Source organism: Lissotriton vulgaris, chromosome 9 (genome assembly GCF_964263255.1).
Source record: "Lissotriton vulgaris chromosome 9, aLisVul1.2, whole genome shotgun sequence".
Classification (NCBI taxonomy): Eukaryota; Metazoa; Chordata; class Amphibia; order Caudata; family Salamandridae; genus Lissotriton; species Lissotriton vulgaris.
Window position 1 is genome coordinate 439,014,943 of NC_141697.1, and position 15,437 is coordinate 439,030,379.

At 48.5% G+C, this 15,437-nt stretch overlaps 1 protein-coding gene across 4 annotated transcripts in view; it reads left to right on the forward strand.

Annotated features, from left to right (window-relative positions):
• The window catches only part of LOC147690253 (60 kDa lysophospholipase-like), a 520,410-nt gene that overhangs the window by 109,440 nt on the left and 395,533 nt on the right, over positions 1 to 15,437 (forward strand). For all 4 annotated transcript variants that reach the window (XM_086937888.1, XM_086937890.1, XM_086937887.1 and 1 more), the window contains one exon: positions 10,846 to 10,975. In XM_086937888.1, coding sequence (XP_086794014.1) covers positions 10,846 to 10,975 — 130 coding nt within the window. The remainder of the gene's footprint in view (positions 1 to 10,845; positions 10,976 to 15,437) is intronic.

The following is a 15,437-nucleotide window of genomic DNA, read 5'->3' on the forward strand; positions in this document are numbered from 1 at the left end:
TCGTAGAGGCGACTGGGGGGGGTCGATAAAGGAGAAGACAGGTGAGAGGGGGGGATGTGGACGTGGTTCGAATGGCAAGATACTCTGTGGTGGCAATATCGGGGAGAGAAAGCAGTTGAAATGGAAGATCAGAACGGGCAATGACCGCGACGCCACCCCCCGTTCTGCCGGATGAGCGATCGGCCCGAAGTGCATAGTAGGGGGCGGGCAATGTAGCTAGCAAGGTGGGTAGGGAGTCATCACAGAACCATGTCTCGGTTAAAAGGAGAAGATCTGGTGCATGCTGATCTAACAACACTGATAATTCATGTGAATGAGCCACCGCCGATCTGGTATTCAGATAATACGCCTTAAGGGTCTTAACTGGGGCAGTATTGACGGCTTCTATGGGAGGGGGGACCGGAGTAGAAGAGGTGAATGAACAGGAACAGTGAGAAGGAGGGGATAAATCTAGCTGGGATATCCGTGAGTGTATAGAAGCGGATAGAACCCATGGACCCTGTAGCCTGTGAAGCTGGGAAGAGGTGTAAGAAATGATTTGGGCAGGGTATTGTGCCCCTAGCCCCGGTCGGCCGCGGACGGGCGCAGACGGGCTTAACTTAGGCGCAACTTCGGCGCGCCTTCGTCGCGCCCGCTGCGCCCGCCCGCTGCGCCGTCGGTGAGGGGAAGTGATTATATAGGGACACATGTGGGGGGAGTTTTGAGTGGGGCGTGGCAGGGGGTGGAGGAGCCAGAGTAGTGCACGCCCAGCCCAGACCCGCCCAAGGTGTACTGGCCGCCCGTCCCACTCCCCACGCGAGGCAAGGAGGGGGCGATCAGCGGAGGCGGTCTGGCTGTCTGGGTCGTGAGAGCAGGCGAAGGGGCAGCCAAGAAGTTGCTGGCGCTGGTTCCGGAGCGCTGAGTGAAATGCGCAGGTAGGCACAAGTCAATAAAAACAAGACGTCAGGGAAGTAAAAGAAACACCGTTGCTCCCGGCGAAGCCTCGGGAGATCTGCAATCACTGCAGGTAGCCCACTGTCAGCCTTTTGAGCCGTTAGCCAGGGGGGGAGGAGCCAGAGTAGTGCACGCCCAGCCCAGACCCGCCCAAGGTGTACTGGCCGCCCGTCCCACTCCCCACGCGAGGCAAGGAGGGGGCGATCAGCGGAGGCGGTCTGGCTGTCTGGGTCGTGAGAGCAGGCGAAGGGGCAGCCAAGAAGTTGCTGGCGCTGGTTCCGGAGCGCTGAGTGAAATGCGCAGGTAGGCACAAGTCAATAAAAACAAGACGTCAGGGAAGTAAAAGAAACACTGTTGCTCCCGGCGAAGCCTCGGGAGATCTGCAATCACTGCAGGTAGCCCACTGTCAGCCTTTTGAGCCGTTAGCCAAGGGGGGAGGAGCCAGAGTAGTGCACGCCCAGCCCAGACCCGCCCAAGGTGTACTGGCCGCCCGTCCCACTCCCCACGCGAGGCAAGGAGGGGGCGATCAGCGGAGGCGGTCTGGCTGTCTGGGTCGTGAGAGCAGGCGAAGGGGCAGCCAAGAAGTTGCTGGCGCTGGTTCCGGAGCGCTGAGTGAAATGCGCAGGTAGGCACAAGTCAATAAAAACAAGACGTCAGGGAAGTAAAAGAAACACCGTTGCTCCCGGCGAAGCCTCGGGAGATCTGCAATCACTGCAGGTAGCCCACTGTCAGCCTTTTGAGCCGTTAGCCAGGGGGGGAGGAGCCAGAGTAGTGCACGCCCAGCCCAGCCCAGACCCGCCCAAGGTGTACTGGCCGCCCGTCCCACTCCCCACGCGAGGCAAGGAGGGGGCGATCAGCGGAGGCGGTCTGGCTGTCTGGGTCGTGAGAGCAGGCGAAGGGGCAGCCAAGAAGTTGAACCAGTAGTTAAGTAAACTTGGTAACTTGTGAAAGTCTTTTACTCTTCTGTTGAAACTGAGATAGAAGCCAATTTTCTTCCTTTTAATAGTAAATTGGAAAAAGATTTTTTCAAATGGTGTCAGGTGGCATTGTGTTTCAGTTGTTTGCATCACCCAATGCCTAATTTGATGGTACCTAAACCTCTCAGATTCTGGTAAGTCCACCTGTTGACTGTCCTTGAATGTCAGGGGCCCAGACTCATCAAAAAAGTGCCCTATGGAGCGGTAGCCCTCTCTAGTCCACCATTGGAAGGAGTGTTCAGCCCAGAGGTAAAATCTAAGTTTTCGGCTATGGGTGTCAAGGGAGATGGGAACGTTGTTAGCCTGTTTTTCACCCACTTTATCCCACGTCCCAAGTGGCGTCTTTGTGATCTGTGAAAGATAGAGGTTTCTAGGGCAGTTCTCGGAAGGAATGGAATCTTCATTAGAGCTGTTTTGTCCAGGGTCCTGTCCATGAATAGCTAGTGTTTTTCTGATTCGGACCGGGACCACTCCACCAGGGGCCTGATTTGTACTGCCCAAAAAGTATTCTGAAGGTTTGGGATCCAAATGCCTCCCTCGTTTGGCGGCCTATAGCTAAGATCTCTGCGCTTGCGAGGTTTCTAATATGCCCAGATAAAGTGTTCCAGTTATATTTGCAAGGTAAGAAGGGCCCCGGGGAGGGAAAGGGGGGAGGGGGTTCCAGCGACAAGGGGTAAGATCATCATCTTGACTGCCCGCTATACGGGCCCAACCAAGACAGGGTATATGATTTCCAGCGGCTAAGGGAAGAATTTACTTTAGTAAGCAGAGCTCTGTAGTTTGGCAAAATTGTTTGCTGCGGGGATGCGGCCATTTGTATCCTTAAGTATGGAATCGCTTCAGGTGCCCAATGTATAGGATATGTTGCTTGCAGTCTCGCTAACGTAAGGTCTTTAAGGGAGAGATTTAGAGCCTGAGATTTCTGGATGTTAATTTTAAACCCAGCAGCCCTTGAAAACTCCACCAGCTCTGCCAAGAAGGCCGGGAGAGAGACTTCGGGGGTTTCTAGAGATGCTATAACGTCGTCTGAGCACAGACTTAGGGTATGCCTATTGCCCCCAAAACCCACCCCGCAATCCAAATGTTGTCTCGTATCCTTTAAGCCATCGGCTCCATATATAGGGCAAAAAGGAGAGGAGACAAGGGATAATCCTGCCTTGCCCCTCTCTGTATTAAGAAGGGAGGGGAGGCACACCCGTTCACTCTTACTGACACATTGGGGTTAGAGTACCCACTGAAGACCTAGCATATGAATCTATTGGGAATCCCAAAATGTCCCAGGGTAGCCTTTAAGTAGGGCCAGTGGACCCTGTTGAACGCTTTTCTCAGCGTCCACAGACAGGAGCATCCACTCCAATTCAAACGTCTGTGCTTTGTCTGTGACGTGGAGCAGTCTTTTGGTATTATCAACGCATTGGCGGCCAGGGATGAATCCAGCCTTGTCTGGGTCAATTAAGCAGGGAAAGAGGGGGACAAACGGGCTGCGAGGACGCTTGTGAATAATTGAAGATCTACGTTGAGTAAGGAGATTGGCCTATAAGAGGCGGAGTACCTCTTATCCTTACCAGGCTTTGTGATCACAACCACTGAGGCTGTTAACATAGTTTGGGGGATCTGCGATGTAGATCCAATAGCATTAAACACTCTTGCAAGGATTGGGGCAAGTATGTGACAGAGTGATTTGTAGAAAAGAGCAGTGACCCCATATGACCCTGGGAATTAGTAGTGGTTTCTGTTTGGATATAGTGGTTATTACCTCTGCCAATTGAATAAGGGATTCTAACGTCCCTGCTTGGTCCTGTGTAAGTTTAGCTGTTGCCTCCCCTCATAAATATTGATAAGGGGCCTCCACTGGGAGGTCCTCTGGGCTATAAAGCTCTTGCTAGTATTGACAGGATGCATCCGCTATTTGATGATCCTCTTCCAGCCGTTCCCCTGTCAAAATAAGAATTGTGGAAACCCCCACTGCCTGTCTCTGCATCTGCAGCCTGTTAGCTAAGAGTCTCCCACTTCTATCCCCTCCTGTGTAAAAAGCATGGCGCAACCTCAATGCCGCATATTCTGCTTTGTCTAGGTCTATTGCAGCTAATTGGGCTGGCACGGTCTCTAGCAGTCGCCACACCCTCGGGGTCCCGTCCTCTTGTGGATACGCTCTAGTTCTCGTACCTGTGCCATCAGAAGGTCCCTCCTCTCTTTTCGTCTTTTATTGATCTGGGCTGCTATAGATATAAATTCTCCCCTGACTACTGCTTTTAAAGCATCCCAGATGGTTGCTATCGAGGTACCTGGGGTATCATTCACCGGAAATAATCCTTTATTGTTTTAGTGATTCGGTTGGTCGCCTCCGGGCATTGTAACAGTGCTTCTCTTAGTCGCCATGTGTGTGGGGGTGGGTTAGTCGTTGGCATGGTTATGTTCAGTGTGACTGCCAAGTGAACCGACAAATTGTGGGTAGGATTTCCACCTGTGTATCTAATGCCTTAACCGTGCATGTGCCTAGCATATAATCTATTCTGGCATATGTTTTATGTGGGTGTGAGTAGTTTTTGATGACCTTCTTTAGAAAGCATCCCAGATTGCCCCTGCCTTTGGGCCAACCTATCAAGAGTGTTGTCAAATGTCAAATTCAGGTCTCCTCCTATCACCACCAGTTGAGCTCAGTGTTAAAAATGTCCCAGCTTATTATTGGGGGTGTATACCAAACCCACTGTTAATTGGTGTCCCATTCCGAAGGAGTGTGCCAGTAGGCTACCTTTGATTTCTGCTATTTTATGACCCAGCTTCCCCTTGAATGAGGCCGAAACCAGGATGGCACTGCACCGATTTGGTAGGAAGCTAAGAGAATACTTGTTGACGGAATGCTCTAGCGCCAAGCCGATGTGTGTTTCCCAGGAGGAGATGAGTCTCCTGCAGGAGACATCTATGGGCATCAGGATTCTCAAGATAGGATAGTATAGCCCACCTTTGACTGGGTTGTTTAGCCCTTTAACATTTAGGGTGAAAATTCTTAGAGAGTGTGGCATCTAAATCGTTTAAGAGATTTCTTCTTAATAAACACGCAAGGTGAGTTAGCTTGGGTGACTATGTTAGTGGCATGTGGCCAGAGCTGGATGGCAAGAGGAGCCCCATTGATCAATGCAGGTGGTCGATGCGGAAGGACCCGCCCAAAAATACCCCAACAAAAACCCACAAAACAAATAAAAATGTTCTTAAGGGTAAACTATAGTCCTGGGAGGTCAAACCCATGGAAAGGGGGTGGAAGCGGCTTGCATTCCCCTGCCCACTCCTTCCGGCAATCATCGTCTTGAGACCACAAGGCACGGCCGAGGTGGGAGTATTTGGTACTTCGGCTAGCAAATCCTCTCAAACTGGATCGGTAGAGTCCTCCCCTAATTACTGCTTGTCTTTCTTTTATGATCGTCTCTGGTTCTGGCTGAAGCATGCCCTGACCAAGACCCACTGTTCTCCATCTGTTTCTTTCTCGTCCTTCGTTCTGATTCTTCGAGCGTGGTGGGCTAGTTGCTATCTCCTTTGGTATACCAAGGACTCGATACTCCTTTGTTAAGTGAACGGATCTGGTAAGCTTTTCCCTCCCAGCAGAAAATGCTAAAAGGAAGGCCCCAGGAGTATGGGGTCTTGTTTGCATGAAGAAGTGCTGTGATAGGCTTGAAGGCTTTCCTCTTCAACAGCGTGGAAGCTGCTAGATTCTGTAAGACGGTAATTTGCTGCCATTGAAACTGAATTGGGTGTGAGTCTCTGGCCTTTTGTAGTATCCACTCCTTTAGTGTGAAGTCATGGGCGCATGCAACAATATCCGCAGGCGGAGCTGGGGCGCTCTCCGTGTACCTGATGAAGCTTGATCTACATGTCTTCCGGGCTCCTCAACACTGCCCTAACGAGTCTCGACATATGTGCCTATGGGATGGCCCTCCGCACCGTGTGAAACCCCCCTGATGCGAATATTGTTTCTCCTAGAACAATTTTCAAGATCCTCGGACAGCCCCTAAAGATCTAGGTGTTGTTCTCGGAGGCGGATTACTTCTTGTTGCAATTGTTCCAGTTCTTCATCTCTACTAGAGCCTTGTGATTCCAACGTATCTACTCAGTCTCCAAGTGCATCTACGTCCTTCCTGACCTCTCCTACTTCATGAACCAGGTCTGCCTTTAATAACTTCAAGTCCTCCCGCAGTTCCGCGAAAAGGGTTTCTATAAAAGTGTGCATGAGATGGGCCTCAGCATCTCCTGAGTCAGATGCGTCTTGTTTCTCTGTCTGGCCCCCACCGGGCTCCTTGAGTAAGAGGTCCTTCAAAGACCGGTCCTTCTTCCCTTTCACCGTGGCCATTTTGCAAGGGGTCCTAGTCCCTGATATGGCCTGTGAAAGAGAGTACATCCCCTGAGCCATGGGCACGTGCTGTAATGAGATCGTTTCCTCCTGATCCCTGGTCTGAGGTTCTAAGCAGCTGGGGGGGGGGGGGGGGGAGAAATCTGTAAAAGCACAAAGTGACATCAATTCTAACCCAAAGGTTTGTATGCCTTACCTGCGGCGCAAGCCCCCCTCCAACCAGCAGCCCCAGTCATGCACGGGTGGGCTTCGCTTGGCCCGGGACTCAGATGGCATGGTTATGGGATTGGCATGCCCACTTGACTGAGAGCCTCTGGAGGGGAGTCGAATGTTTGTCCCTTGTTCAGGTGGGTGAATGTAACCCTCTCCATGTTGAGCCTTTCGCCAATTGCGCCGACAGCCGGTTGAGATTAGTTTAGTGGAGCCAGACTGGTCTGATTTACGGCTTGCTCCTCCGGACCTGGCCTGGTGTGGTCGGCAGTCTCTTGCACCTTGTCAATGTTCTTAAGGGCCTCTCATTGCCGCCCTGTTAGTTCAGCGGCTCTTGGAGTTCACTGCCTCTCCCGGAGTCCGCCACTGCCAGACTGTCAATGACTGGCGTCTCCGCTGTAGTTGCTGTGTTCCCCCCGACAGGGTCACTCATGAGTGGAGCTCCAATTGAGGCCAGCACTGGGAGTCCCCATGTTTCGTACTTCTTTGGGGGCGCACGGCCTCTCTTCCCCTTTCCGCAATCTCTTGGGTCACCAAGCGCTCCTAGGCTCTCTGGCGACACAGTAGGTCACACGGGCCTGCCCTTCTCAGCTAGCGACCAGGCCGCTAGGACCAGCTCCCGAGCCACTTTTAGTATCTTTAACGGGGCCACTTACTTCCTCAGTGTCATCTCCTGGAGGGCTGCCATTCTGTGCCCACGCCTTGTCCCTCGTTAACGGCTCCTACGGGTCTCCGGCTGATCCAGCCGCCTGCCGCATTGTCCTCCATTCCCTCCTGGCGGGCAGTTCGATGCAGAGCTATGCTCTATCCAGGGACTCCTCCAGCTCCGGATGTTGTCCGCTCTGTCCGCTCACTGGTGCGGACTGGGGTGCCCTCCTCATGGCCCAGTCCCAGCTCCACCACACACTGACAGGCCCTCTTCTCTCTCAGCATTTTCCACCCTTTCTCCTTCCCCAGTACTTTCCAGAGGTGCTGCGAGCCTCCAGTCAGCCAATACGCTTATTTCCTGGCACCAGTGGCCCAAAAACTCAACGCTATTATGGGGGGCCCGGCTGGTGAAGTGGAGCGACGAGCAGGCACATCCTACTCTGTAGCCATCTTGCCCACATTTTCCATTTAATACTTTATGACTAGGTATATCTCCATGCCTATAAAGGCCAAATGTACACAGTCTGCTCTGAAAAATTCCACGTCTGCCAAACTTAAGTCTGTATGAGCTATCCTACCTATGCCTGACTCTCTACAAAAAGCCTGCATCTCTTTGTTGATCTTTTTTCTGGCCTTATTTATTGCTGCTGGGCAGTCTTCCCTCTCCAAATTCTTCTAGGAATGAAAGACGTCCATATGCATTGGCTAAATTTGTCCTGTGAGTCTCCTTCAAGTCCTCTTTCATGTCTTTTACACTTCCCATCAGCCCTTTTCGTACCACTAAATCGTTCTCTCCTAAATGTAAGAGGAAGAGATTTGGGCACTTACCATCTACCAACAATCTGTTCAAGCAACGCAATAACTCGTTCCACCACATCCTCCTTTCCCGTGCCAAGAAATACTGTACATGCCAACATTAAATCCCAAATTTGTCCTGTGAGTGCTGGACTAGGCCTGCCGCTCAACCCACTTTATGAAGCGGTGTCCCACAATCCAGATAATTCACACTGACCTCCAATGGAACGGGAACAGAATCTGCAAGATGAAAACAAAATATAACGACCTGTCCGCTGCTCATCAACTCATCTTCCTAATGAACATAGCTTCGGAAACAGTTGGATGACCAAAGGGCAAACCCATTATCAGTTCCTTACTCCACCCCCACCTATCCGCCTTCGTAGGTAACCCAATTCTGAATGAATGTGCCCGAGCATCTAAACCAACACATGCTAAGGTCTTGTGCAATATTGCCAACAGCTGGAAAGCGAAGACTGACTTCCCGACCAAGTGGTGAAATACATCCGCTTCAGAGACCGACCTCATCGCACAAGGTAGAACTGAGTCCCGGGGTAGGCGGATAATAAAACGCTCCTACCCTGACCCCTTTGATCCATCTTTGACTTGTATAGCCAAATCTGTATCCCTTCTCCACCCTCGCTAACTACCTCCCAAATTAACTCCTGGCTCCCCTTACCTCCCAACAGCTCAGAAATGCGGACTGCGTTAAAGAACATCCACAATATAAATGTGGAAAGCAGAACGGTCTCGCTGTCCTGACCTCTCGCTTCTGTGTGTTTGTTTTTTGTTTCGTTTTTTTGGGGCTCTGGTTGAGTCTCTAGTCCGAAGATGGCTGCCAACACTTCCTGGTTGAAGTGTTGGCAGCCAATCAGATCTCACCATGAGATCTGTCGGATCCACTGATAATTCATGTCCCGAAATATGCATAAATCTTTTTTCTTCAACTGCAAAACTACTGAACGGATTTACACCAAATAACAAAAATCATTCTTGACCAAGGGCTAGCTTTCTGCCAAACTTGATGTAATTCCATTCAGCATTTCGAGCTGCAGTCGTGTTCAAACTCCCTATGGGAAATTGCATGGAGAAAACACATTTAGGACCTTTCCAAACAGAAGCTGAAGTCAGTGGCATACTAGTTATGAAAAAGTTTGTGAAGATTTGTCAAATGGCGCTAAAGTTATTAGCAAAACAAAAAACGCTTTTCCTATAAAAACTTGGTCGTAACTTGTGACCAACAGTCGGTAATATGTGTATAATGTTTTTTGGTGGTAAGAGGATTTTAGGGCTGGGTAGGGGCATAGGGTGGTAAGAGTTTTCATTAAGGTTTAGGAATGGATAGGGATAAGACAATTTTTGGGGTTTAGGGATTTGAGATGGGTAGAGGTAAAGTGTATTAATAGTAATTTTAAGGTTTAGCGGGTTAAGCGTGGGTGGTGATAAAATGGAGTAAAAGTAGAGTAGTTGGGCTTGGATGGTTTTCCCCAGTAAAGAAGAAAAGTACATTCATAAAAAACTGTTAAAAGGGGGTTGGGGGAGAGGGGGGTAAAAAAGGAGAGAATGTGTGTGTATGTATATAATATATATGTTGTGAGTGTATGTATATAATATATATGTTGTGAGTGTATGTATATAATATATATGTAGTGTGTGTGTATATTTAAATGTTTGCCAACTTCCATTTGTCAGAACCAGGTAAAGTGTATTAATAGTAATTTTAAGGTTTAGAGGGTTAAGCGTGGGTGGTGATAAAATGGAGTAAAAGTAGAGTAGTGACTACTCCGGCAAGAGAGTAGGAACAACTACTTTATTGACTGCACATATTCACAGCTTCACCAACTGTACATTCAAATGAAAAAAATATATGGCATAGAGAGCTACATCATAATCCTTCATTTGCAAACACCAAGCATAGATGAATTTACTAAAAGTAGTTTACATTTTTTTCAAAATAGGTTGGGCTTGGATGGTTTTCCCCAGTAAAGAAGAAAAGTACATTCATAAAAAATTGTTAAAAGGGGGTTGGGGGAGAGGGGGGTAAAAAAGGAGAGAATGTGTGTGTATGTATATAATATATATGTTGTTAGTGCATGTATATAATATATATGTTGTGAGTGTATGTATATAATATATATGTAGTGTGTGTGTATATTTAAATGTTTGCCAACTTCCATTTGTCAGAACCACGAAAGAGCTTAGATGCCAGTTAAATATAATCACTATATGACTACAGAGGGTACCAACCAGTTTGAAGTTAAATTGGCTTCAAGAGAATTAGTTATGTTGTGCAAGTTGTTGCACATGACAATTATTTCCCCCAGATTTTGGAGTACAAAGGTGCTTCTGTTGGTCAGGTTTCCCATAGGGCAGTGAAACTACAGTGGAGCAAAGTCCAACCACCACTCCCACCTCCTAAATAAAACACAGAGCACAGGTAGGGTTAGAAATGGGACACTTTCACCATGGGGCAGAGATTTAGGTGCCCCTTAACATTAAATGATAACAGCTGAGCATAGCATAACTGGGACACCAACCTCACTACAAACATAATGCTGTGCATGGAGCTGGGAGAGTGATGCTGCATCTCATTATCCTAGCCTGTGCAAATGCTCTAAAGTGGGGGAGGGGAGGGGGCGGAGGAGGGACAACTGGAAACGTGCAATCAGAGAGGATTCTGTAAGACGCATGTAGCTTTCTGTAAAGAATTGACAGTATGACCTTTTTAGTAGGTGACTGCCTAATACCGGTCTCCTCCATAATATTCTAATATACTTTTCTCTGTCCCCAAATATACTCTTGGAGCTCCCCCATTATGTGTCCATTGTATGTGCTTTGTGAAGTGGGTGCTTACAAATGTGTGGAACATGAAAAAATGATGGTCTTGTGTAAATGTTAGTCTACGCCTGGTTAACTTACGTTTTTCTGACTTATCCACAGGACTGTTACCTCAACCTAATGCTTTTGCGTCTTTTCTGAAAAAGCAGCCAAGTCTTCATGATGAGCCTTATGCACAGGAAACCAAGCTGTATGATTGCTTTGATTCTCCAGACAATGTCTTGGTACTCCCGTAAGTATGGAATATACTTTTTTCCTCAGCATTGGTTTATTAGAATTTCAACATCAGTACATTAACTTGGCATAAAATTGCATGAACTTGATGCCGGTGCATTGGTAAGCTTAAAACATACATTCACTTTACAGAGTTTTCAATTGTTATGCTGAGACTGAGTGTAACAAGCTAAGCGAGTGCTGGCCAGAGAGGCCAAAGGGGAGGGGAACACATCTGGAGGAGACTTCAGGGGACACCTTGTAGGTTACATACAACAGTAGAGGGTATACCCCTATGTCTGTGCAGCCTAACATGTGAGTGTGGGAGCATGGGAGCCTGGCCTGCTAAATAGAACATCCCTTCTCACAAGGGATGCTAGTCGGTAGACATGAGAGGGTGCCTACAAAAGTGATCAGGCTCTACCTAGTCATATCCAGGCAAAGGGAACAAGTGACCAACTAGCCAAACACTGAAGAAAATAACTAAAGCCAAGGAGAAGAGGGAAGGGGAACCTCCAGCTAAGCAGGGGGAAGTGTAGCTCCAGTAAACATAACAACGATAGGAAAAAAGGGGGGGGCTATGGAAGGGTGGGGGGTTGGTCACTTGGGGAGGACCCCCCGCTGCTCAAATGCACATCTGTGTCAGTGGCCCCAGAATGTCGCCACGTGAGGCCATTAGTCAAACAAGTGAAGGGCTTGAATCCCGGGTAGCCAGAAGCAAAGGTATTCCATTCAAGATATATAATTAATCAGAGGCTGCCAGAGGCAAGCAAATTTATTTTCTGAGAACGTTATCTTGTATGACATTTTCTGCATAGACCGGGTGTGCCAAAGCCAAGTGTCCATGGCCTCCACTGAGAAGACAACTGTGGTCTTCCAGGCCAGAGCAATACGTTGATTTGCAGCTCCAGTCATGTGGCGGCTCATGTACCAGTCTGCTAGTGCCGTTGCCTTAAGCTTAACTGGGTGAACCCCTAGGATGATTGTGCAGTAATCTGCTGGTAGTGAAAACCCCAGTTTGCTCTTAGAATGCCCCAGGATTTCCTTCCAAAAGATAGTGATAGAAAGACACGCCACAATATGTGCTGAGTTTCTCACCCGTGTGCCACACCTACAACTAGTAGCTGCGGTTGAATGGAACATGGTTTATGAACTTGCAAGGGTGCAGTGCCATTGTAGCGTTAGTTTGCATGCAGATTCTTGCTGGGAAAACTCAGCTGGGTCTTGGGGATCTTGCGCCACAGTAGCTCCCACTGTTTCTGAGATACACCCAGGGTACTATCCAGCTTCTATTTAGTTTGATCAGGGTGGCGGGGGAGTAGGCAACACTCCTGTAAAACACTATACATTTTGAAATGAGACCTCCTAGAGACATCAAAGCCTTGCACCGAGGCTTAGAATGGGGTGAGGGTCCGAGTAGCACCTGCAGTGTTGGGAGGGTGGAATAAGGCCAAGCGATGAAGCTGGAAGAACTTAAGACGAACTTTGTTGAATTCAGGTTTATACTGCTCAAAAGGCTTGATTACCAACCCGTGGAATAGGTTCTGCAAGGTCCTTCATTCAACCTTTTCACAGTCCTGGAAGTAACCTGGGGAGAAAGCAGGCATAACGTCAGGATTGCAGGCTTTCGTATTATCCAGGGAGGGAAAGGAGGTGAGGCCTCTCAAAATCGCCAATCTGTCATATTTCAAGGACCGTGTGGGTAGAGGTCGCAAGGTATACACTGCAGGGTGATGCTGCCTTGGTAGTCAGACCAGGTCCCACAATGGTATACAGGCCAAGGCTGATTCATATGCAGCTAATGCGTTTCACTTTACCTTACCACCCACTCTGAGATGTAGCACAGGAAGGCAGCGCACTAGTAGTCTAGAAGATTGGGGCAATCAAGCCCCCTGGGTTCCTAGGCAGCATCAGTAAGGTGTTCGATATGCTGGGTTGCTTTCCCTTCCAGATAAAGGATCAAAGATTCCTTTGCATGCTCTTAATATTGTTGAGGAGAATGGCTGTAGGGAACTACTGGTAGCAATACAACAGCCGCGGTCGGACATTCATCTTCACCATGTTTATACAACTCAACCAGGAAATATGGAGGGGCTTCCATCTCCAGAGATCCTCCAGGATGGCCCTGCAAAGCAGTGGCCAGTTAGCTCAGGACCATATCTGCAGGGAATAGGTAATAGTGAGTCCAAGGTATTGTATGGTGCGGGCCACCAACTGGAATGGAACTAGGTCTGTCAGGCTCGGGACCTGCTGCGGTGGAATGGTCAAGTTAAGAATTTGGGATTTAGCCATGTTAATCTTGTAGTCAGAAACTGCTTCAAATACATGCAAGCTCTAAAGCATTGCTGGGAGAGAGGTTTCCTGCTCTGTCAGTGCCAGTAACAGATCATTAGCAAGAAACAGGGCTTTATGCTGACCCCAAAATTCCCCCCACCCCAAAAGGAAATGCTGGTGATAGCCCAGTCTTGACTTAGGCGGATGGCCAAGGGTTCATCCACAAGAGTAAAACGCAGAGGAGACTGGGGACATCCCTGCAGGGTCCCCCTGTGGAGAGGGAAAAACTGAGTGACATGGCTGTTTACTAGGATAGTAGCCATGGGCGCTGCACAAGGGGGTGTTATCTTACTAATCATATTAGGCCCCAGACTTTGTGGAGGGCTACACGCTGGAACACCCAACTGACCCGGTTGAATACCTTTTCTTCGCGTCAAGGGAGAGAAGGCAAGCTGTAATGGGGAGTATCTGGTGAGGCATTGAGCTCAAAGTATTTGGTTATTGCCTCAATAGAAGAGGTTGTGTCTACCAGATCATGCAAGAGCTGGGTATGCAAGTGGCACCAGGGGTGGGGGGCAGTATAAGAGCCTTGCAAGGAGTTCTTGCGAGTTCGACATGGACATGACCTGAGAAAGAGATTACTAGGACGACTCAAGGTGCATTAGGAGGGAGTGTTTTTGGGAATATGTAATTGACACAGAAGTAGGACAAGTTTACATGCGAACAGAAGGAGTAGTCCTTCACATCTGGATTGAGGTATTGCCGTGCGTTGACCAAGCCCGCATCTGTAAGCTCCAGACATTGCTTCCAAGCCCTGGAAGTGTGGCGTGTTCCTATCCAATTTTGGGGTCCCAGGCTAGATTGAAGACTCCTCCCACTATGAGGTCCCCTCTAGCTGAGCCCAGTTTATCTTTAAGCACCCCAAATAGGAATGTGTCAGGTGTTTGATTCAGGCTATATATGTTAATCAGAATAAAGACCCCCCTCGCCCCTCCCTCCTCAACTGTCAGGGTTAAATACTGCCCTCCTGGGTTCCTGGGGATCTAAAGCATCTTTAAGTCTAAACCTTTTTCAAAAAGGGTAGCAGCTCTGCTGTTTTAGAATCAGTGTCTACCCAGTGTTGGCCATTTCACCAAACCAGGTTAAAACAAGCAGGCCAAAAGGGCCCAACGTATTGGACTTTTCCATCAGTTGAAGGGTACCAATAACCGTCCTTCCCTAAAGGGGCATCACCCTTGACAAAGCAAAATCCAATAAAGGTGCTAGAGACAGTGACTGGGAAAGCGGCTCAACGGCCGATACCAATATAAAAGGGTGTAGTATTATATGTCAACAGAATGCAATATTTGCAGATCTAATGGGGCTGAAAGAGCTGTGCGGCTCCAAGTCCATGGACCCTACAGCAATAAAGGGAGCACAGAGTATTATCATGCGGCAAGGTCACCTGTCGAAAAGCAGGACAGAGGATTGCACTCTTTTGGCTGGTCCATAGTCAAGTCAACCAAGTCTTTGGTATTTGCGGTTGACCATAGTTTATGTATGGTATGTATCTGACTTTTTTTTTAAAATATCTTTTTATTAAACTGACTCATCTTACAGTACATAAGCTGAAAGTTCAGTAAGAACATTGTCTCACATTATAATGTGTTGTTTTCCCATGGGAGTGGTCTTACATGTTGAGCAAATGACTTTCAGTCCTCCATCTTAACCCCCCAATTCGTGCGTGTCTGGGAGTTCCCTTGTGTCTCGCTTTTGTTTTATAGTGACCTGTTTGATAACCACGGGTACATCATGTCCCCAATTTTGTTCCTGTGTAATTCCTACTTGGGAACAATATTTTCTCCCATTGTCTGGAGTACCCCCTTGCCTTATAAATCACTTACTCTGCACCAGTCCATACCCGCTTCCCACTCCGACGCGGACAGGTGATGTGAGGCCCCATGTTTCCTTGCTATATTTCTTTTGGCCTCCCCTGTTGCTTGTGCCAACCAGATCTTAATATGTCTTGATCACTCTTCCTGTCTCTGGATCAACAAGACTAACCACTTTACATACATGAGTACACTCACCCCCTAAGCTCCGGCCATTATGTCTGTCACCTCCCTCCAATACCCTTGTGCCACTTGGCAGTCCCAGAGGATATGGTAGAAGGCCCCTCCCATGTATGTCCTCTTACACACTGGGGTGTATACACCAATCCTAATCTG